Source organism: Mya arenaria, chromosome 4, assembly GCF_026914265.1.
Source record: "Mya arenaria isolate MELC-2E11 chromosome 4, ASM2691426v1".
NCBI classification, from domain to species: domain Eukaryota; kingdom Metazoa; phylum Mollusca; class Bivalvia; order Myida; family Myidae; genus Mya; species Mya arenaria.
In genome coordinates, this window is record NC_069125.1 from 55,526,165 (window position 1) to 55,548,339 (window position 22,175).

Genomic DNA, 22,175 nt, shown 5'->3' on the forward strand with positions numbered 1-22,175 from the left:
GTTGTGGTGTACAATGACAGGTGGACTATCCCCATGAGGTTCCAACTGAAACGATAAACTATAACGGCAGTATCGAGGCATTTAATGGTATCGTTCGAGTATAACATATCACATATATTAACGTTTGATGGGATGTGGTGGGCGGGAGAGTTTTTGAATTGTAGCGGCCGCTACAGTATCGCCAAAGAGAAAGAACTATCGCGAGATCTCGTCACGTGATGAATAAAATCACGTGACCTTGATAACGGTGACATGCAAATGTATCCGAATGCCTTAGAAACGGCATCATGTAGCTAAGTAAAACTATTTCTTAGCAAATAATTTGAATTATATTTATGTAAACATAATTGCTATTATTTATTGGTTAATAATGTAGTCGAAGGTAAATAACTCACTTGTTAAACTTACAGGCCCATTAGCTGTTGTTTTGATGTACTTTTAAAGTGATAAAAACATAATTTTATAAACATAACAAGAGATGTTTGTCAAACATTATGCCCCCCCCCCCCCTGAGCGCCATGTTGTCAGGATTATATGGACAATTGAATGAAATATGCATGGACCGAAATGACAGCTGATTTGTTGCCATTAAGGCAGTTTTCAGATTATGACCATTAAAGTGTGAGGATAGAGTGTATTATGACCATGACCTTTGACTCTATGAACTCAAAATCCAGAGTCATCAGCTGGTCACCAGAAACCTAAATGTCAAGTTCGAGGGCCATGGGTGCAGGCATTGTCAAGTTATCACACAGACAAGTTTTTTTCGTTCAAGGTCACTGTGACCTTGACCTTTGACCCAATGACCCCTTAAATCATAAGGGGTCATCTACAAGTCAGATGCAACTCCAAGTCAAGTTTGAAGGCCATGGGTTCAGGCATTGTTGAGTTATCACTCTGACAACCTTTTACCATTCAAGATCACTGTGACCTTGACCTTTGGCTCTATGAATCCTAAAATCAATAAGGGTGATCTACTGGTCAGGCTTAACATCCATGTCAAGTTTAATGATCATAGGTTCAGGCATTGTTGAGATATCAGTGGGAGAAGATTTGTTAACTTTTTTGCGTTAAAGGTTACTGTGACATTGACCTTGGCCTGATGACCCCCAAAGTCGATAGGGGTCATCTACTGGGCAGGCCCAACCTTCATGTCAAGTTTGATGACCATAGGTCTAGGATATGTCGAGGTCGCTTTCAAGGTCACTGTGACCTTGACCTTTGACCCCTAAAATCAATAGGGGTCATCTACTGGTCAGGTCCAACCTCAATGTCAAGTTTGAGGGCCATGGGTGCAGGCATTGTTGAGTTATCACTCGGACAACCTTTTATCATTCAAGGTCACTGTGACCCTGACCTTTGGCCCAATGACCCCTAAAATCAATAGGGACCATCTTCTGGCCAGGCCCAACCTCCAAGACAAGCTTGAGGGCCATGGGTGCAGGCATTGTCGAGTTATCACTCGGATAACCTTTTACCATTCCAGGTCACTGTGACCTTGACCTTTAGCCCAATGACCCCTAAAATCAATAGGGACATCTTCTGGCCAGGCCCAACATCCAAGTCAAGTTTGAGGGCCATGGGTGCAGGCATTGTCGAGTTATCACTCGGACAACCTTTTACCATTCCAGGTCACTGTGAACTTGACCTTTGGCCGGATGACCCCCAAAAACCATATGGGTCATCTCCTGGTCAGGCCAATTCTCCAAGTCAAGTTTGAGGGCCATGGGTGCAGGCATTGTCGAGTTATCACTCGGACAACCTTTTACCATTCAAGGTGACTGTGACCTTGACCTTTGGCCAGATGACCCCCCAAAACAAAAGGGGTCATGTACTGGTCAGGCCCAATTCCAAATCAAGTTTGAGGGCCATGGGTGCAGGCATTGTCAAGTTATCACAAGGAAAACCTTTAACCATTTAAGGTGACTGTGACCTTGACCTTTGGCCCGATGACCCCCAAAAACAAAAGGGGTCTTCTACTGGTCAGGCCCAACCTCCAATTCAATTATGAGGGCCATGGGTGCAGGCATTGTCGAATTATCACTCGGACAACGTTTTACCATTCAAAGTCACTGTGACCTTGACCTTTGGCCCGATGACCCCCAAAAACAATAGGGGTCATCTCCTGGTCAGGCCCAACCTCCAATTCAATTATGAGGGCCATGGGTGCCGGCATTGTTGAGTTATCACTCGGACAACCTTTTACCATTCAAGGTCACTGTGAACTTGACCTTTGACCCGATGAGCCCAAAAACAATAGGGGTCAGCTACTGGTCAGGCCCAACCTCCAAGTCAAGTTTGAGGGCCATGGGTGCAGGCATTGTCAAGTTATCACTCGGACGACCTTTTACCATTCAAGGTCACTGTGACCTTGACCTTTGGCCTGATGACCCCCCAAAACAATAGGGGTCATCTACTGGTCAGGCCCAACCTCCATGTCAAGTTTGAGGGCCATTGGTACAGGCATTGTTGAGTTATCACTCGGACAAGCTTTAAAATTATTTTACCATTAAAGGTCACTGTGACCTTGACCTTTGACCCGATAACCCCCAAAATCAATAGGGGTCATCTACTGGTCAGGCCCAACCTTCATGTGAAGTTTGATGACCATACGTCCAGGAATTGTTGAGTTATCACTCGGACAAGCTTTGGTCTACCGACGGACGGACGGACCGACCGACCGACATGCCTGTGCAAAGCAATATACCCCTCTTCTTCGAAGGGGGGCATAATAATGAACGAGAAAGATGCAGTAAAAGACAACATCCACTGCACTATAGTAGAGATACAGTCATGTGGCAGATCAAACATGGGACAGGTATACTCAATATTTTGACTCAGGTCCCAGCATTAAACCATGACTCAATAAACTTAGCTGTAAAAACCATAAAGGGGAATAATCATTCCTGCTCATTTCCCATTGGTGAATTGATTCATTTTCAACCAATATTCCTTTTTAAAATCAGGTCATTGGCTAGTAAAGGTGAGCTCTTAATGATTCTCGCAAACATTTCTCAGTCTATGAACCTGTCCTTGGTATGGCCCTCTATATTAGGTTTGACAAGAGGCATCAAGGACAATATGAAGAAAGGATTTGAAATATATTTTCACAATAATCCAGTATTTTTTCATTTTTATTATGTATGACATTAATATTACAATTTTTACATAATGGTTCAAACCAAATTTTCAATTACAATTTCATTCATGAAAAAATATTACCACATTATACAGCCAGGAGATTCAACGTTATGAACACAATAACTCAGTTTACATCTTGAAATAACATAATGCAAGATTTATATCTTCAGATAGTTGTAAAAACATAGCCAATAGCTCACAACAAACTGAAATGACATGATCCAAGTTCAATATATGTATGCTTTTTCATCAATACTTGAGTCACCTTCAGTGTTGTATTCTTGTAAAATTCAAAGTTACATTCATTTTGGATGTATGAATGCAAGATCCAATAAAAGTTTTTAAAAAATGCCTAATGTAAACAAATTTGTTGAAACAATGTAAGAATAAAATGCATAATAACATTCCAATAGCACTGGATTTTCTTAATCTCACAATATTTACACTCTATTGTGTTTCCCTAAATAAAAGCATGTTCTTTCAATTGCATTAATTTTCCCATCAACCCAATCTATTCCGAATATTGAGATCTTACTAAAATGGCATTTGCAATTGTGGTCAAATGACGTTTAATTGCAGTATAATGTGTGTAACATCCATGAAGCAAGTGATGTCATTGACAATGCCGCTGTTCAAACAACCAAATTCAAACTACGTTCAACTATCTTGGAAGCAGTATTTTTCAATTTTGTGGTTCGATTACCCTACAGAGGTTTTTCAAATAAGTTGTGTAAATATAAACATGGAATATTTAAGAATTGAGGTTCATCTATGTATGAAAACATTTGGTCAGTGCACTAATTATTGTCCATGAACTCACCAAATGAACAGCGAAACTAGAACAGTCACTCCTGAATTAAAATAATCTATTGATATATTTCTGATATACCTTACCCTGTTGTATCTTTTTTTTGATCAATCACTGAATATTGGATCTGTATAATAACTTTGGCCAATCAAATCATTTGAATATCTAATTATTAAACCAGCAAATAACCTGTCGGGACATATCCAATTATAAACAGTTAGTCGGCCCAGTAGAACTAACAAAATATCTTATTAACAGCAGTATGGTAATATTTTACCACAGTAATTTACAAAATCTCGTTTAACGGACTTCCACATTTTCATTCCTGATTCAAAATTTCCTATTAAACAAAATAGAGAAATAAACAATTCACTCACTCATGAGTTGGTTGCAAAAAAGCACCTTACAAAGCAAACTAAAATGTATCTTGAATATGTATGTCTGCACATTAACAAAAGACAGTTCAATAATAAAACTATAAATATTTTCTATCACATCACTTGTGTGAAGCAAAACCGACACTATTTCTTTTCTTACAAAGCATCTATATGTAAATTGTATTATATTAGACATTTGTTTTATGAGACTGAAGACCACATTAACAGAAATTGCAAACAATTATTAATTTCAAACATTCAGTCATACTTAAATTTGTAACAAATGAACAATGCACTATAGACACAACTATCTAAGATTTTAAAGCAAAATACTTTGGCAACACAATTAATAGCACATTAACATGCAATAAAGACTGAACAGAACATCATGTAAAAGCAGAAAAACATGAACAAAGACAATTAATGAAAAGTTGGAACTTGAGTACTGTTAAGTATCCCTGAATAAAAGATAAAAACAAACAAAAATTGCTTCATTTGAAAATGAATGCCTTTTGATATGAACACCTTTGAAAATGAATGCCTTTTGATATGAACACCTTTAAAAACATTCTTTTTACAAAAACAAAATGCTTAACAAAAGTAAAAACATCAATACTCGAAATTTTATGAGTAAGCACATGCAGCTTGAAACAGAAAAAGAAATGTTGGAGATATCGACATCCTTGAACATATACAAATCTTAAAAACATAAAGTCAAAGAATTCTCCTATGGCCATGTAAACATCATTCATCATCAATACCATTCTTGTCTCTGTCACCCGTGTTAGTAAGTGGCTTAGCATGGCTAGGTGAGTCGTTAAACAGGCCCCGTGTCCTACTGGGCGAGGAGAGGAGGGAATCCTTGAGAGACAGGTTGAACATGGAGAAGTTATTGTGGTCGTCTGTAACCTCCTCGGTAATCTGAAGAAAGTCCGGTAGCTCGAGCTCTGACATGGACTTGGTTGTGTACGTCTCCAACAGGATCAGACCTTTACACCTAAAACAGCAGATTAATTTACATTCTCTGCCTTGTCACTTGTTGAAGGTTATTTGTCACATGTTCAAAGTAATGCCTAAAACTATGTGCTTTTCATTGACAAAATAAACCCTTTAATGTGCAACATGTTCAGTGAATAACACAAGGCTCAAATATTTGTTTATATAATATGTATATATGTATATTTAATTCATTTGTATCCAGCCCTAAAACAGTGGAAATCAACAGCATAAGGTCTACAACAACTTTAGACATATTCTAAATAAAATAAGTGATCTTTATAAAATAAGTGATCTTTATAAATATATATCCTTTCTTTTTTACTATGATACTAACCCTCTAAGAACACAAGCAAGACCAATAATTGAATTAGTTCATATTCGTCTCATTTAAAAAAAAATCCAAATCAAATATGCATAAGAGTTTACAAGTATATGGTAACGTACCCTTAGAATTTTAGCTTTTCATAATATAAAATGGAAATCTGAAGTCTGCTTTAAACTAATAACATTTAAAGATATTCTTGTAAGACTAGGTCTATTGCCACTTACTTGTCCGGACAAGGCTCCCGGTAGATATCCATCTGGAAGTACTGGTTTTTCCAAAGAAAACACCGCCGCTGTTTCTGTATGGTTGCATGGTTCTCATCCTTCTGGTTCAACAGGATCTGCACAAAGACAAATAATAGTGGTCATATATATGTTTTTTTTGAAGAATCTACAGGAACTCAACAGCATTCATCTAGCTAACAGCTGACAGTGAACAACAACAATGTTCTTTTTTTGTTGGGAAAACAATGGCACTGTTTTATGAATCAGATTTCAAAATATAATTTTAATACTCATATAAGATTATAATCCAAGAAGCAGGAGTGTTCATTGACTGATATTATTGAACAATGTGACAATAATCACGCCTTTTTAGAGTTGTCAATTTAATTTACAATCAAGATAATAGAAATTAGTATAGAAATTAGTACAGTGGAAACTCTTAACCGGACAAGGTCCGGACTGGGCAAAATTTCTGGTTTAGTGAGGATTCTGGTTTAGTGGGGATTTGATGTACGGGGTAAGTTTACTCAAAATATTAACTGAGTTAACCGTTAAAGTCTTTTGTCCTCTAGGGACAGTTCAATTCTCCGACGTTTAAACGGAGGTTGAGACGTGATTAAAGCACTTGCAAAAGTGATAAGCTGATTAAACATTTCTGCGTTTTTATAATCATCTTTTTTTCAAGTCTTGAAATAAAAGAACTCGCGTAATTTAATGCTTGTTTAGTATGTTTGTGATTTAATTAACGCACGGCTCTAATTTGATTCAATCATAGAAGTCTTTAGATAAAACAACCCTCCAAAATTATCACTAAATATCCGTTTCTAGTTCTTTATTTTCTGCAACAAACAAATTAATGTTTCAATCAATTTTCTTTTCACAAGTTTGATTATCGTTTGATTATCGCGAGACAGTCAATCCACAGCGCAATCATCATTATCGAGTTAACACAACATCACAGATGTTAATATTTAACGACGCACCGGTTGTCAAAACAAAGTGACACGCGAATTCCTAATACACAAAGTTATTTTGACATGTTTGAACAAATAAACCTCCGGTTTTGTGAAGTAAAATTATGTTGACAACTAACAATTTTCTCGATTTTTTGTCCGGTATCCGGAATTCTGGTTTTGTAGGGATTTTTTTACATTGAAAATAGAAGGGGAAAAACTCTGAAAAAAGTCCGGTATCCCGAGGATTCCGGTTTTGTGGAGATCCGGTTTAGTGAGTTTCCACTGTATAAACTAGGCAAATTTACACATCCTATTATTTAATATAATAAAATTCAATAAGACAGAGAAAAAGGCATAAAAAGTAAAAGACTATAAACATGTTTTTTAGCTTGACTAAATATCACTTAATGAACAAGCATACAAATGTATATCTCCCCTTGTCGTACATTGTAGTCCTTGACATTGATGGCCATCCTCATCTCCACACTCTGTTTGTTAATCTCAGGGCGCCGGATTGTGTGCGTGTACGTCCAAACACCTGAAATATAACAGCTTTTGTTACATTTCCATAAAGCATCATAATGGTTGAACATTTTTAAAACTGCATTTGAACATGCAGTAAACAGCATCTGCTGTAGTGCGAAAATCCCTAAAACATCTTAATAAACATGGACAATCCATGGTATCCAATCTCACTTTGTAACATAACCAAAACAGGTTATTGCAAATAGATATGAACTAGAGATTGCTTTTTTGAAAAAGCGCTTGTCTCCCCTATTGTGTGGTCGTAGCTGAGAAAAAATAAATGATGGACATGAAATTTGTAACTTTGGACTGGAGACAAACCAACAGTGAAGTTTGGTTTATTCGATTATATTAAATAGTGAAGAGAAGAAAGTGTTGTTGATTAATCATGGAAAATGTAAACGAAGTTTGCATTGTATGAAGTTCCTGGGCGCAAGCGTTATTCAATTATTGATCGGAAACCATTTTTCAGCTCACAGTCATCGTGACCATGACCTTTTACCTACTGATCACAACATCAATAGGGATCATCTACATAACCAACTTGCATACCAAGTATTAAGTTCTTGGGTGCAAGTGTTCTTTAGTTACTGAGCGGTAACCATTTCTTCAACTCAAGGTCATGGCAACCTTGACCTTTGACCTACTGATCTCAAAATCAATAGGGGTCATCTACTAGTCATGACCGACTAGCGTACCAAGAATGAAGTTCCTGGGTACAAGCGTTCTTAAGTTATTGAGCAGAAACCATTTTTAAGCTTAAGGTCACCGCCAACGTATCATTTTTTACCTGAAGGTAACCTTGACCTTTGACCTTTTGATCTGAAAATCAATAGGGGTCATCTTCTAGTCATGAACAACTAGCTTACCAAGTATGAAGTTCCTGAAACCAAAGGATCTTTAGTTATTGAGCGGAAACTTTTTCTTCACTTCAAGGTCATGGCAACCTTGACCTTTGACCTAGTGATCTCAAAATCAATATGGGTCATCTTCTAGTCATGACCAACTAGCATACCAAGTATGAAATTCCTGGTTGCAAGCGTTCTCTAGTTATTGAGCGGAAACAGTTTCTTCACCTCAAGGTCACGGTGACCTTGACCATTGACCTACTGATCTCAAAATCAATAGGAGTCATCTACTAGTCATGAACAACTATGAAGTTCCTGGGTACAAGCTTTCTTTAGTTATTGAGCAGAAACCATTTTTAAGCTTAAGGTCACTGCCAACATAACATTTTTTACCTGAAGGTAACCTTGACCTTTGACCTTTTGATCTCAAAATCAATAGGAGTCATCTAATAGTCATGAACAACTAGCATACCAAGTATGAAGTTCCTGGACCCAAAGGATCTTTAGTTATTGAGTGGAAACCGTTTCTTCACCTCAAGGTCACGTTGACCCTGATCTTTGACCTAGTGACCCCAAATTCAATAGGGGTCATCTACTAGTCATGACCAACTAGCATACCAAGTATGAAGTTCCTGGGTCTAAGAGTTCTATAGTTATTGGGCGGAAACGAAGTGTGACGTACTATTGAACGGAAATGTTTTTTACATTGGGGGTCGCCGCGACCTTGACCTTTGACCTAGTGACCCCAAAAACAATAGGGATCTTCTACACCTCATGACCAACCTCCCTACCAAGTTTGGTGAACCTAGGTCAAACCGTTCTGAAGATTTTGAGCAGAAATGTTTTTTATATTGGGGGTCGCCGCGACCTTGACCTTTGACCTAGTGACCCCAAAAACAATAGGGATCCTCTACACCTCACGACCAACCTCCCTACCAAGTTTGGTGATCCTAGGTCATGCGGTTTTCCAGTTATCGATCGGAAACGAAGTGTGACGTACGGACGGACTGACGGACTACCGGACTGACGGACAGGGCAAAAACAATATGTCTCCCCCAGAGAGGGGGAGACATAAATATTTGAAATTTGATTGCGAATGTTTTGTTTTTAAAGAAAGCAAGGTAAAAATCTGTTTATATAAGTCATTTTATTAGAGTCATATGGTATCAACATTGCCTAACAGCATGCTGCAATGGCTGGAATCTACCCACCTCCTTGACCCCTCTTGCGGAGACGAGCCTGCATCTTACGGCTCGGCGTTACCAGGTAGTCATGGATCACAGTAAAGTCTTGGAATGGCGGGAAACTCTGCATATACACAAACAAGTGGGTCACAGCCTTTCTGATTTGAAAAATTGCATTTTATTGACTTTATTTTGGAATTTACATTTTTCAAAGAAATTTACAGAAATATTATATGATTAGACAAAGATAGTATGATCAGGTTTGTTCCCAATAATGAAAGCACAGATTCTTCCTTACCCAAGTCTGTAAGGGGGTCAAATTTTTTGCTATAATCATTTTTTTTTTTTTTTTAGAACCGAAATTGGGAATTACAGTTTTATTTTTTGGAAAAAAATGTTTTGCCATTTGGAAATATGCCAAATGCTTAAAAAATTTGACCAATCAGTGCTAAGCATGTGTTATGAGGAGCAAGTCATCTAAACTGCAACTATGTTTTTGTTTGTCAATAGAATTGCCTTCCTAGCATACACTACACTATGTTAACAGACAGCCTCTTATTATTAAAATGATTTAATCAGTGCCATACTTGTTCATCTGGCATACACTTGACGAGGAACTTTCGTTTCCGTGTATTTCTCTGGAGTCGATCACCAGTATCGATGCCAAGTCTATGGCATACCGTCTACAAAGTTAAACACATCAGAACAACAAACGATACGATAAACTGGCATAATTGTAGGATAATGAACAACAGAAAAACTAATAACATGAGCACCACCAGCGGGTGCTGAATGCTCTCCTGATTAAATCCTTTTACGGTTTATTTCATATTGTACATTTGATAATGAACAGGTTTTCCAAAGTTGGAAAGTGATAGCTTTGATAGTTTGCATATAAGTGACACAAGCACAAATTTTCGGACTAGCTAAAAATTCCCAAAAATACTAAAATATCCCTAACCCTCTCCCTACCCTTCAAAATGTGTGACTCAAAAACCTGATTGATATATTGAAGTGCATTATCAATTTGTCCGTAAAAAGAATTGAAATCAAGCCAATAAAAATTGAAGAAGCTATGTCCAATTCTCAAAATTAACCAAAATCCATCAAAATTCATGTTTTACCCCCCTTTCCCAAAGTTTCAAAGTGATAGTGTCCATGTAAGTGACCTAAACACAAAACTGAACCAACGCATCTGGCGACAAGACAATCAAGTGACAACAATAGCTCCTCACTTTTTTTAAAAAAATCAGACAAGCTAAAAATGAACTTACTCAAGTATTGTCACTTCTATAGAAAATACAACTGCACAGCAACAAGAAAATAAATCAAATGCTTGTTGAAAAAAGTTTTGCAACATCTGGTTAACACAAGTTTGCAAATCAATTATCATTCTTTTGAAAAGACATGTATGGTAAAATTTGTAGGCATGACAAATGTTTCACTTACATTAATCATTCTGTTGATCTTGTCATCAAAGTCTGTGCTGTTGTCAACCACATCATAATACGGATGGCCAACCCAGGCCTGTAAGAACAAGGATAGCATCAGGTTACTTAAATTTATGTCCTCTATGGCCTTTTTGGAACAACATTTTTTTTATTATTCCTGAGAACTGGTAATTATTTAAGTAAACTGAATAACATTTTCCCATCATAAAAAAAAACTTCTGGCAGATGTTGTCATCTTTTAAATACGTTAATAAGATATGAAATATAGGAAAACATCTATTTACTTTCTCACACATTTGTACAGATAGTACTGCCTGCTTACCTGAGCTGTTATTTTATCCAGGTTTCGTGCCACATCAATGTCTTCGTGCCGTGTCTTGTGACCTGCGCACGTGTAGAATGCCTCGGCTCCACAGGCTGATGACACCATGTGGATCACCTGCGGAAATTCCTCGCTACATTGAAATCAGACTATTAATTATATAGGAACCTTTGCTATTGATAAACTCTTTGAATCTAAAAATATCAGTTAATGTTGGTATCAACAAGAACAATATTTGAAATAAATCTACTTTGATGGGAGAACAAAAGCGTGGCAATTCTTGTGTGTTTTTGCATACGTGAACACAGGCAAATACTAGAAATTTTTGAAAAAATGTAGTATTCTATAGTAAAAGGACTTCATAATGATGATAAGGATAACAACGACATGGATGATGATGAGTAGGAAGATGTAGAATGCCGTGGTGCCTGCATGACGGTCACACAATGTCAATTGTCATTGAAAACATTGGTTCCGAGTTGAATGAATGTGGTTTTTTGCACTACAACCACTACAAAGACAACAACAAAACACCACCAAGAAAACAATACCTCGACTTCCATCATCAAAAAAGCAGAATAACTAAAAGGTAAACATGTTTTTAATCAGCATGATGAGAACATAAAAAAGTATTGAGTCTATTGTTCAACAATATGACTGTTGTATGTGCAGACCTGATTATATCTGTTGTCGCGGATGTGCACCTCACTCCAATTATTGTCGGCCCGCATCCTTTCCCAGTCCTCTGTAGGCAAATCTGTGAATGTACAAACCAGCCTCACATTACAGCTATTGATCAGGAAGTGTGTTTCATTTTGCATTCAACATTATATTATGCAGTGTATTTCAAAGAGTTTTGCTGACCTATTTTAACTATTAATACAATGCTCCACTTGGATAAGACCACCCTTTATAGTTACCTTTTCCAGCAAATTGTCTGTTTTTAGAATCCCTTATCACTACATTTGTTTTACAGTTATGAATATTTAAAACAGTGTGGTACAACATCATGTCAATTATTTTTATTATGAAGCTGTAAGCTCTGAATTTATATTTGATAATGAGCCAATTTCATAATTTTAAAGTTCACCTTTGAAAAGTTCATTCTACTCATAGGGAATTTGTGACATTCATGTTACAAGAACAAGCCACTGGTGAATCGGTGGGGGTGGCGGTCTGCTCTTTAGTTCTACGAAATAATTATCATTGATTTCAGTAACTTAAATACAGGTTATCATACTATTCCTTGCATCATAAACTTAAACTGATTGTGTTATTATGATAAAGTCTAGCGAATGTTTCAGTTGAGATTGCTATCAAATAAAATGTACATTTTAAAGTCATTCAGCAACTGGCATATATGTGGAACAGAGTTAAAAGGCAATTTCACACGGCATTTTAATAAAGGAGCTAGATCTTTGTTAGTTTTGTTCTTGAGAGTCTGCACACTTACATTTAAGTGCACTCCATTACCCTTACTTCAAATGTGATTTAACAGCAAAACAAACATTTCTGAAAACTACAAACTATACCTGCTACAATGAAAAGCTGCTATGCGTTTAAATGAAGTGTCTATGTCATCAAATATCAACATACACCTAGAAACGAAGTGCCTTGTGACAAAAGTGGAGTGACAAAATCAATTATTAATAATATTGAAAATTCATGAAATGTTGAAAGCTAATATCTTGATTTATCAAGTTCTTTACCAGTCACAATTTCCCCCCTTATATTTCTGTAGAAAACTCCCATTTATATTGATTTTCTGTATATCAGTGTTTCTAGTTAAATTTTATACTTTTCATTGATCTTTTCATATCAAATGGCAAGTCACATGAAAGATGAGATTTTCATGACCGTTTCACTTGTTGCGAATTTGGCCTGATGTCACCTTTTCTTTCTTGTTTTTGTCAATATTTAAACAATTAAAATTATTATAAATTGTTTGATAATTGATAAGCATGATAAATTAGTTGTTTATTGGTGTTAAATAAGAAACTGTCACATAATAGTTTCCAAGCGCCTGTCCAGAAGAATCATGTGTCTCATCAAATACCACTTATGTAAAAGGGTTGTCTGCAAAATTCCCAGAATTCTAACATAAAATTACAAGTCAAGTCAAGTCATATTTATTTATAAAGTCAGGTTTAAAACATATAGAAATAGTAGCTCTGAAGAGCTTTTAAAGCCGACTTCAACAAGTGTTGACAAGGTTTGTAGGTTGATACAAATGAAGTTCATCAAATGATTTGACTTTGTTTTTGACCAAATACATGTATGACCCATTTTTGTTCTTGATCAAAATTTCAAGAAAAGCATACTGACTCAAAGAGCACATGAAATGGCAGCCTCATTTTACATAAACAAGATATATCCCAGTGGCCTAGTTTTAACGTGAAATTTCCCATATACACTTGATTGAAACTTCATCAAGACAATCTGATCAAGATTCCCCTGGTTCGAAAAAATACCTGACAATTCATGTTTTGACGGATAACCAATTGCTATAAATAAATATGCAAATTAGTCATATGCATGTGCAGTCAATCTCATGCGACAATATGAGAAATTGCGGATTTTTTGATTTTTTGTATTTTTTAAACACCAATCTCAAATTCTACCTAATTCTTACAAAGTTTTTTTAACATTGGAGGCAAAATTACACATTTTACAAAAAAACTAGTACCATTGCCATAAAAAAAAAAATGAAAGGAGATAATGACAATTGCCAGCTAGAGCTTTCCGTTGGATACTGCTCTCTATCAAGAAGTCCTAAATATGATGTTGAGAAATATTCTAACTTAATTTCTTGAAGTTTGGATGAACACTGATGCATTTGAGAAATAAAAAAGAAACTTCAAAACAAAATCTTGTCTTAAAAATTGACCTAGTTCTTGACCAGAGATGACCAACACTCACACTGGTCTTGAATATCATACTGAAAAATATTCCAACCAAGTTTCATAAAGGTCGAATAATAACTGTTATATTTATGATACAGAAAAACATGTTAACCATATCCAAATGCAAACCTACTTAGTTTTGGCTAATCTATAACCCAGAATATTTCAATGAAAATTCCAGCAGAAAACAGAATGTAACTTTTTTCTTCACATAACTAATTTTCACTGAAGTCATCAATAATATCAATGTTCTAAGAAAACCTTGATAAATAAACAAATGCACCTACATGCAGACCCATCCATAATGCCACGGTCACAGATGACGAGGCAGTTTTTCTGGCAAGTTTGGGCAAGGTCAAAGTAGGTGTTCTCAATCTGCATCATCGACTTGATCAGATTTTCTTGGAACTTGTATGCTGGAAATATACAATCAAAATTTATTTAAAACACTCTGAATTAAAACATTGCTTTCATCAAACTATGAATGTTTTGCTAGTATTTAGTTTACACTAATTTATTTCAGCTTGATTGTAGAAACAACTTTAAGCTGATATGTACCTCTGTAGAGTCGTTTCCGGGGCAAAAACCAGTACCCTGTTCTTTTTTAAGAGGTCAAGAGAATGTACCCATGGTGGGGCTGCAACCCACAACCTCATAAATGAGAGACAAACACCTTAACCACTAGACCAATCATATATTCATTAGTTCAACGTATCTAATTAAAGAATTACCTTTTTGTATTGTGGTTCATCAGCTTATGAAAATAGTTGGTCAGTACATTGACAAAATGTTTTCATACACAGATGAAACTCAATTCTAAAATAGTTAATGTTTATATTTAAACTTATTATTTGCAAAATTTCTTTAGGATTGTCTAGCTACTAAGCTGACAAATAACGCTTTCAAGATAAATGAACATACAAAATCCATGTACATAAAAATACTACCATCTTCTTTGGACAGCTCTGTGAACTTGATACCGCCACTGAAAAGACAGAGTAACAGTTTTACCAGGCATTCAATCAATACAGCCAATCTTATACTCCAAAAATCTGTGATGTTTTTCTTCATTTTAATTCACCAACAACGTTCAGAACTTTAAATAAAATTTACATCAAAACAACAATTTGATTTTTTCTCCCCTGTTCATTTTTATTTTCAGTTACCACCCATGGAGTAAGAATAACACCCTTTTTTATCTGTAAAGAGGTACCTAGTAGTGGGCTACGTATATATATTTATATATAGATAACTCCAGTGAAAAAAAACAAAGTTGATGTTGCCAGTGCTTATAAGGTATTTCTTAATCTTATGGTTATCATGTGTATAATTTCAATGACATACTTTCAAGTAACCAGTACATGATGGTGAAATATTTGTGTTATTACATGAAAGGCCTAATTATAGAACCTCGCACAAAAACAATAGCATTACTCCCTAATTTTAAAGCCTAATACATATGTATCACCTTGAGTATTGATTTGTCTTTCTGTTAAGACAATTATGGGGGGAAAAAGCAATCTGCCAGGGGTACTGTCTGTTCCTGAGAACAGTTGTCACAAGTTAGCAGGTTTCTGGTCGAAGAAATCCCAATAGAGTATGACATAATGAATATTGCTTACGAGGACATTTTCAATAATGCAAATGTACATTTGTCCATCTGTATTCATAATCACAAACAATTCCTGGAACTTTAATAGAATGGTTTAAAAGGAATGGTTTATAATATACCAGCATTGCAGTCAACAAAATTTACAAAAGTAACGTTTTGTTTTTTTAACATGATATTAATGTAGCACTGCAAGTCATCAACAATACAGCACAGGGTTGGCCAGTCCAAGATATATCAGGACACATATTATTTGACCTGATTGTGTACAATGCACATATTTTGACAGAATATATAATCATATACCGTAAAGCCCTATTACACGCTCAGAAAATCTTTTCATGTTTTCTTATCGATTCTACAAATTGAACAATTTTATTTTAACTCTGAACTTATCGGTACATAAAATACAATCTTTCTGGAGAAAAGCCTTACACCAGCACCATTTGTTTATAGCACATAACCATCTGCTCAGACTGCTGACTTCAAGCTCGTATAAACTCATACATTATCATATTTTTCTATAATTCCTATTATTTCAGTTTCAGGTACCTGTTTTTTAAACAGCAAAATTCTCATTCTTGCAAAATCTTGTTTATATAAATTTTATAGCAACAACTCTGCCATCTCTGGCAAGCTTCAGGATAGATCTCGTAAATAGGCTTAGATATACAAACAAGAGGCCCAAAAGGGCCTATGCTCTACTGGCATGGCTTTTGTGGTCATATCAATCTACAGCATGTATGTATGGGTAAATGGCAACAGACATATAGTTTATGTTTTGTGTTTGGGTTACCTGAAAACGTAGCACGTTCAACATCTGAGCCCAGAAAGTATTGTAAGCAGATTAGTTGCATGAACTATTTTAATATGTGCCAAGTAAAAGTCATCTGACAAAAAAAATGCTTTCAAAACTGTACTCGTAGTAAAAATTTCTGTAGTTTTAAAAGTTAAAAAAAGTTGGTCAAAAGGTCAAAGTCAAGGGCATCCTAGGACAACATTGATCAATTTGAACTAACATTCACAATCAATTGTGCTGAGATGGATGCACAAACACACAAAAAGATTTTCAAACCTTTCCAGATTTATGTTTACCAAAACTGTGAACCCTGGGTGTGGCCAGTAATGACACCAGGTGCATAACTTAAACATTCACAACCAATTTTGTTAAGATGAATGCGCAAACTACAGAACTTAAAGCTAAAAAATGGCCTTTGAGCTTTCAACAAGAACAAGGCATAGAAATTCACAAAATCAACTGCAGAAGCAAAAAACAAATTGTCTCTCAAAATCCTAGACTTGCAAATTGTCTCCCTTAACTCTAGACTTGAATTTACATGTACATGTAAACTTGGCTAAAAATAAAATTCGCTCATGCAGACCTGGCTAAAAATAGAAAGCATTTCTTTAAAACTTTCATGGCCCATAATCTAGGCATTTATGGGCGGATCTGGCTGGTTTTCGAAAGGAACCGACCTCTAATGGATATCTAGATACTGTACAAGTTTCATCGAGATACAATCAAAACTGAAGACTGTATCGTGTTCACAACCAATTGTTTACAGACGCACGAACGCACGGATGCACATACTACGTACACATTACCATCGCATAAGCTCTTCTGGCCTTTGGCCAGTAGAGCTAAAAGTGTGATGAGGTTGTTGGCGATTCATACAATTACCATTACGCTAAAATGACCCATTCAATCATGTAAACAATGTACTAAAAAAATAAAAGATGATTTTGATTCTGTTTTAGTTGTGCTTTGGAGAAAAATATAACTTCTCCTCCCTTAAACATTAAATATGTCCCTTGACAGTTGAAAACACAAACATGTACAACATGACTATGGCACGGCCATAATGGACTACATCTGTGTTATTTGCGAGGTCATAGATGCTGGATAGTGGCCGAGATGTTTTCAATTGATCAGGGGGTTAAAACAGCTATAATGAAGCGAACATTGGTCACTGATAAGTCAGTTGCCTGCTTTTGACTCCACCTAGCAGATTATGGGTAAAGGGACAAGTCGGTATTTGATATTTATGACACCATACATGACTGATCATCAAATTTATGGGAATTTAAGAAGTTAGCTGATTGGGATTTTTGTTTGTTCTATAGCATGCAGGGTTATCAAAGAGATACACACCCAATATGTCTAATATGACATACACAGTAAATGGAAATTCAAGGTTATTTTGTGGCAATTATAAACTTTTATTTTATTGAAGTATTAATGTGCCCACCTCATGAGAACAAGTGCGGTCTCCTGGGCCCTGTAGACCTTCCATCCCAGACTTTCAAAGAATGTGCACAGACGAGCCTGGCCGGTAGTCTTACCACCACATGGACCTACACAGGAAGAAAGAAGAATAGAACATATAAATTCCACCTCTAAAATTGTTCTGATAGAGGAAAAACCATTAAAATCGTCAATGTAAGAGCTGTTGATTTTAAACTAATTTGGTTCAAATTTTCATCTTAAAAAGCAGAAGGTTGTTTATGATGTAAAAATGAATACATCAAATCTAATATCCATAACGTTGTATTTAGCATAAGCCATTCATACCTTGACTCTGAATAATGCAAACTATTGATGTAGGGGTGCTTAAGCATATTAAAATACTGAATACATAAATTGAGACAATGTATTTTGGGAACACTGAAATGACAAAATAGGAACAATTGTCATTGCACTTTGATCTGTGTGACCTTCATGGAACACTATGTGTTATCCACTTTGGTCAACATATCAAGAAGGATATTCAAGTGCTTTTCCTGCGACTTCTAGTTATTATATAAATGTTATTTTACACAAAGGTAACAGTGATGTGATTAATGAAGTATTATTTTGTTCCATTTAATTGTCATGAATTTAAATCAACTCTTGTAAGAGCAGGATAGTCCCTGACTCCCTCAACTAAATTTCCAAATGGTCAATTTGGAATGGTCAATTGGCATGTTTTTTTGTGACTTAAAATTAGTCCTCTTAGAGCACCTAAGATTGTTCTCATGAGCAGAAGCCAAAAGACACAACAAAGATTCAGTGTTGAAATACTACATTTATTTTTGGAAAATAATTTGCATCGCATAGCTCAAACCCTTTTTGGCGAGACATAAGAGACATAAAGTGTTTCCAAAAAGTTCTGTTTCAAATTGACATTCCATTGGTAAGTCATGAAAAATAACCTTTGTCATCAATGATTCCATTAAAGTGTAATCGATTGCTTGGTCCACTTAATACATATTTCAATTGTTTTAGAAAAATGATTCACCTTACAGTGATCAATGACTGTTGTATTTTTGCTGGTAAAGTATTTGCACTGGAGCATAGTTAACCGACAATTCTTCCCTTCAGTGACAATATATAATTTTTTTGAATACGTATATTTGGGAGGCCAATATAACATACATCTTCCCAAACAATTTAGAATTGGATCAAAGATTTTTTGAAAATTTTAACATAATAAGGCTATTCGCTACATTATGTGCACTTATTTGATAACAATATTTTGCTTGCAGATTAACTGAAAGTGATCTTTGTAATGAAAGCTAATGAATTGTGTTAAACATGCCACCATTATAAACGCGTATCTGTCTATAAACTGCAAATATATGGAAGCATAAGCAAATGAGTGTCCTTTTTTTAACTTAAGGCAACATGCATATGTTCATAGTGAACTAAAAGTGTGATGGTATCCGAGATGGTGAGAAGCGTGTGCCTATATAAAACTTTAAAAACAAGATGGTTTCATTTTCCCATTCACCCTCAGGTACATCTGCTAATAGATCTCACAATATGCATGCAGATGACCTGTATTTATTTAAAAAAAGTTTTATGTATTAAGGAATTGTGAAAAAGACAGCAAGTTGTTGGAAAGTGTTAAAAAAATGTGAATCTAAATGACCTGAATGCAGGATGGCACCAGCATCAGGTTTAAACTGTGGCTTTCACAACGTGTAAAAAACTTTGCATGTACAAATGTAGGATCAGGGCTGAGCACTCCAAACGAGTCTACTCATGATGCTCCATCAAATTATATTCCGCACTATTTGGATAAGTCCAGACTCCACTGTTGCCGAGTTTCAACTACATGCAACATACTTGTTATAGTTTTGGCATTTTATCTATCTATTAGTTAATTTTTTATGTAATTTTTCCTTTGACCTGAAGAAGTACATTAAACCCTAAAATGCCCCTTAAACCTGCAGCGTTCAACCGACTGGTGAAACTTGTCCAGTCGGGTAATATTGCCTCATCAAAATATAATTAAAACAAAAGAAGTTAAAGTTTATGCCTTCTTTTATAAAGAAGCAACAAACTGAGTTTTAGTGTAGCCAGGATATACACGTATGTGCATCCTGATGAAACAATAACCATGCAAACATGGACTTGCGAATTCCTTGCAGCTCCAAAGTGCACATAATTCCTTAAAAATTTTATTATACCCACAAAAACATTGTCAAAATACCTAATATTGAGGTTAGAAACCACTAAGTAGATTTCCTAAATGTGCTTCAATGCATTGACCGATTTGCTCAGGACAAAAATGATGAGTTAGGTGATTCAACCCCCCAATCAATATTGAAAGAAGTCTCCACTGGTGTACTAAACATTTAACAACATTAAAAAATTGGTTAAATGTAACCACTATGTATCCGCTAAAGTGACCTTCATGTTTTCCGACATCAGAGTACAAATAATGCTGTGAACAAGAGCTTTCACCGAAACTTGACAAATACCCCTGAGTTTTTTTGACCAGATAACCTTAAGAATGTAATGCATTTCATGATGACCTACCCCAGTTTTCAGTATTAATAATAAACAAATATTGATCATATTAACTGAGCAAATGCCATTTATATGTGTCGAACAACATTCTGTTATGATGATGCAATATAAATGATAACAAATGTAAACAGAAACACGTGACTTTTGATTCGCGCATTATACACAATTAAAAATGAAACGAGCACGAAATATATAATTCAGAAAGCTATCATACCTCCCGTCAGAACAACTTTGTACACTTTGTTCTTGTTATCTCCAATATCTTGAGACATTCTCGGGATTTTTCGCACAACGCGATTTACCTCTGGAACACCTCGTGCATTACGGAGAGACACAAACCAACGGAACTGCATTAATTTATATTCATAACAACTCAACCATAACACTAATCTGGTTCCCAGCGTACTCTGCACAACAAGATATGAAGAGAGCGTAAACACTGTTTGACAAATGATTTTCAACTACATGTCGTTCGATAGTATAAAAACCTATACCGTTACGTTTTGAAAGTGTAAGGGCAGATAACCCAGGCTACCATAACACAAGCGTCTCTACTCCACCACGAACATTTTAACCCTACGAAATATTTTCGCAATTTGTGGCTACAGTCAACCCCATCGCCCAATACTCACGTGCGGCCTACTCTGATGGATGGAGAGAAATGTAATGGGTCGGCTGGTATCCGACGCTTTAGCAACATGCAACATTAGACAAATATTAATCATAAATAAATTCACGCGTGCGTTTTTATCACATAAGTTTAATAGCTTGTTTTATGCAATTGGCTACTGAGCCCTTGAGAGATTTACGAGGGTTGATCCAGAATTACGTGGACTTTTTTAATAATTCAAATATCATTTCACATAGAACGTAGAAACTTCACATTCAATACATATAACATATCTTATATAATTCCTGCAATTTTCAGAGCAAAATATTTAATTTTCGCTAAATTACAATCATATTACGACATATGGTTGAACCCGACCGGCGCAGTCCAGTGACGTCAATGACGCTGCGCTCATCAAGCGTCATATTTTTTTAGTTTACAAACCAACACTGACGCATAGTCAACTTCATATATTATGATACATATGTATCATATGTACGTAGAATTTTCAATCGTATATACTCATCAGGCGACTTCCCTGAACAATGGACATCAACACTGATGATACCCATACACAAGAAAGGAGCTAGAGATGTTCCTGATAACTATAGGGAATATCCTTAATTGACGTATTTAGTAAAATATACATTTACATTTTGAACAAGCGCTTGACTTTTTATTGTGACGCGTTTAACAAAATAACTGAATCACAGGCAGGTTTTAGAGCAAATTATTCGACAATGGATAATGCATTTATTTTAAATGCTGTTATATCGAAATACCTATGTAAAAAACGTGGTAAATTGTATGTTGCCTTTGTCGATTTTAAAAAGGCGTTTGATTATGTTAACCGTAGTAAGTTATATATGTCATTGCTTAATCGCGGAATTAAAGGTAAACTATTCAATGCAATAAAAGCTATATATGTGTCTGTTAAAAGTCGAATCAAAAATGGTTATGAAGTTAGTGAGAGTATAAATTGCCCTCTAGGATTGCGTCAAGGATGTAATTTAAGTCCTATTTTATTTAGTCTGTTTATTAATGAATTGTATGACTTTCTACATCAAAATGGAGTACGCGGAATACAGCTTTCACCTG

At 35.6% G+C, this 22,175-nt stretch overlaps 1 protein-coding gene across 1 annotated transcript; it reads right to left on the minus strand.

Moving 5' to 3' along the window:
• Nucleotides 1-3,121: 3,121 nt before the first annotated feature.
• On the minus strand, nucleotides 3,122-20,960 carry LOC128232522 (TRPL translocation defect protein 14-like). Its single transcript, XM_052946112.1, has 12 exons — nucleotides 20,682-20,960; nucleotides 17,922-18,027; nucleotides 15,011-15,048; nucleotides 14,351-14,479; nucleotides 11,835-11,917; nucleotides 11,161-11,277; nucleotides 10,837-10,914; nucleotides 9,975-10,070; nucleotides 9,415-9,511; nucleotides 7,277-7,368; nucleotides 5,875-5,990; nucleotides 3,122-5,323 (listed from the first exon to the last, which is right to left on the minus strand). Exons 1-12 carry the CDS (start codon nucleotides 20,818-20,820, stop codon nucleotides 5,071-5,073), a joined length of 1,344 nt encoding a protein of 447 aa, XP_052802072.1. The 5' UTR covers nucleotides 20,821-20,960; the 3' UTR covers nucleotides 3,122-5,070.
• Between the last annotated feature and the right edge of the window lie 1,215 nt (nucleotides 20,961-22,175).

What these genes read in the sequence shown, in the direction of transcription:
- LOC128232522 (XM_052946112.1), bottom strand. Translation starts at nt 20,820, where the DNA reads ATGCAGTTCCGTTGGTTTGTGTCTCTCCGTAATGCACGAGGTGTTCCA. An exon ending in ACCGCACTTGTTCTCATGAG is followed by an intron (nt 15,049 to 17,921) that starts GTGGGCACATTA and finishes CTGTCTTTTCAG; the next exon opens with TGGCGGTATCAAGTTCACAG. An exon ending in CCGCAAGAGGGGTCAAGGAG is followed by an intron (nt 7,369 to 9,414) that starts GTGGGTAGATTC and finishes GTTATATTTCAG; the next exon opens with GTGTTTGGACGTACACGCAC.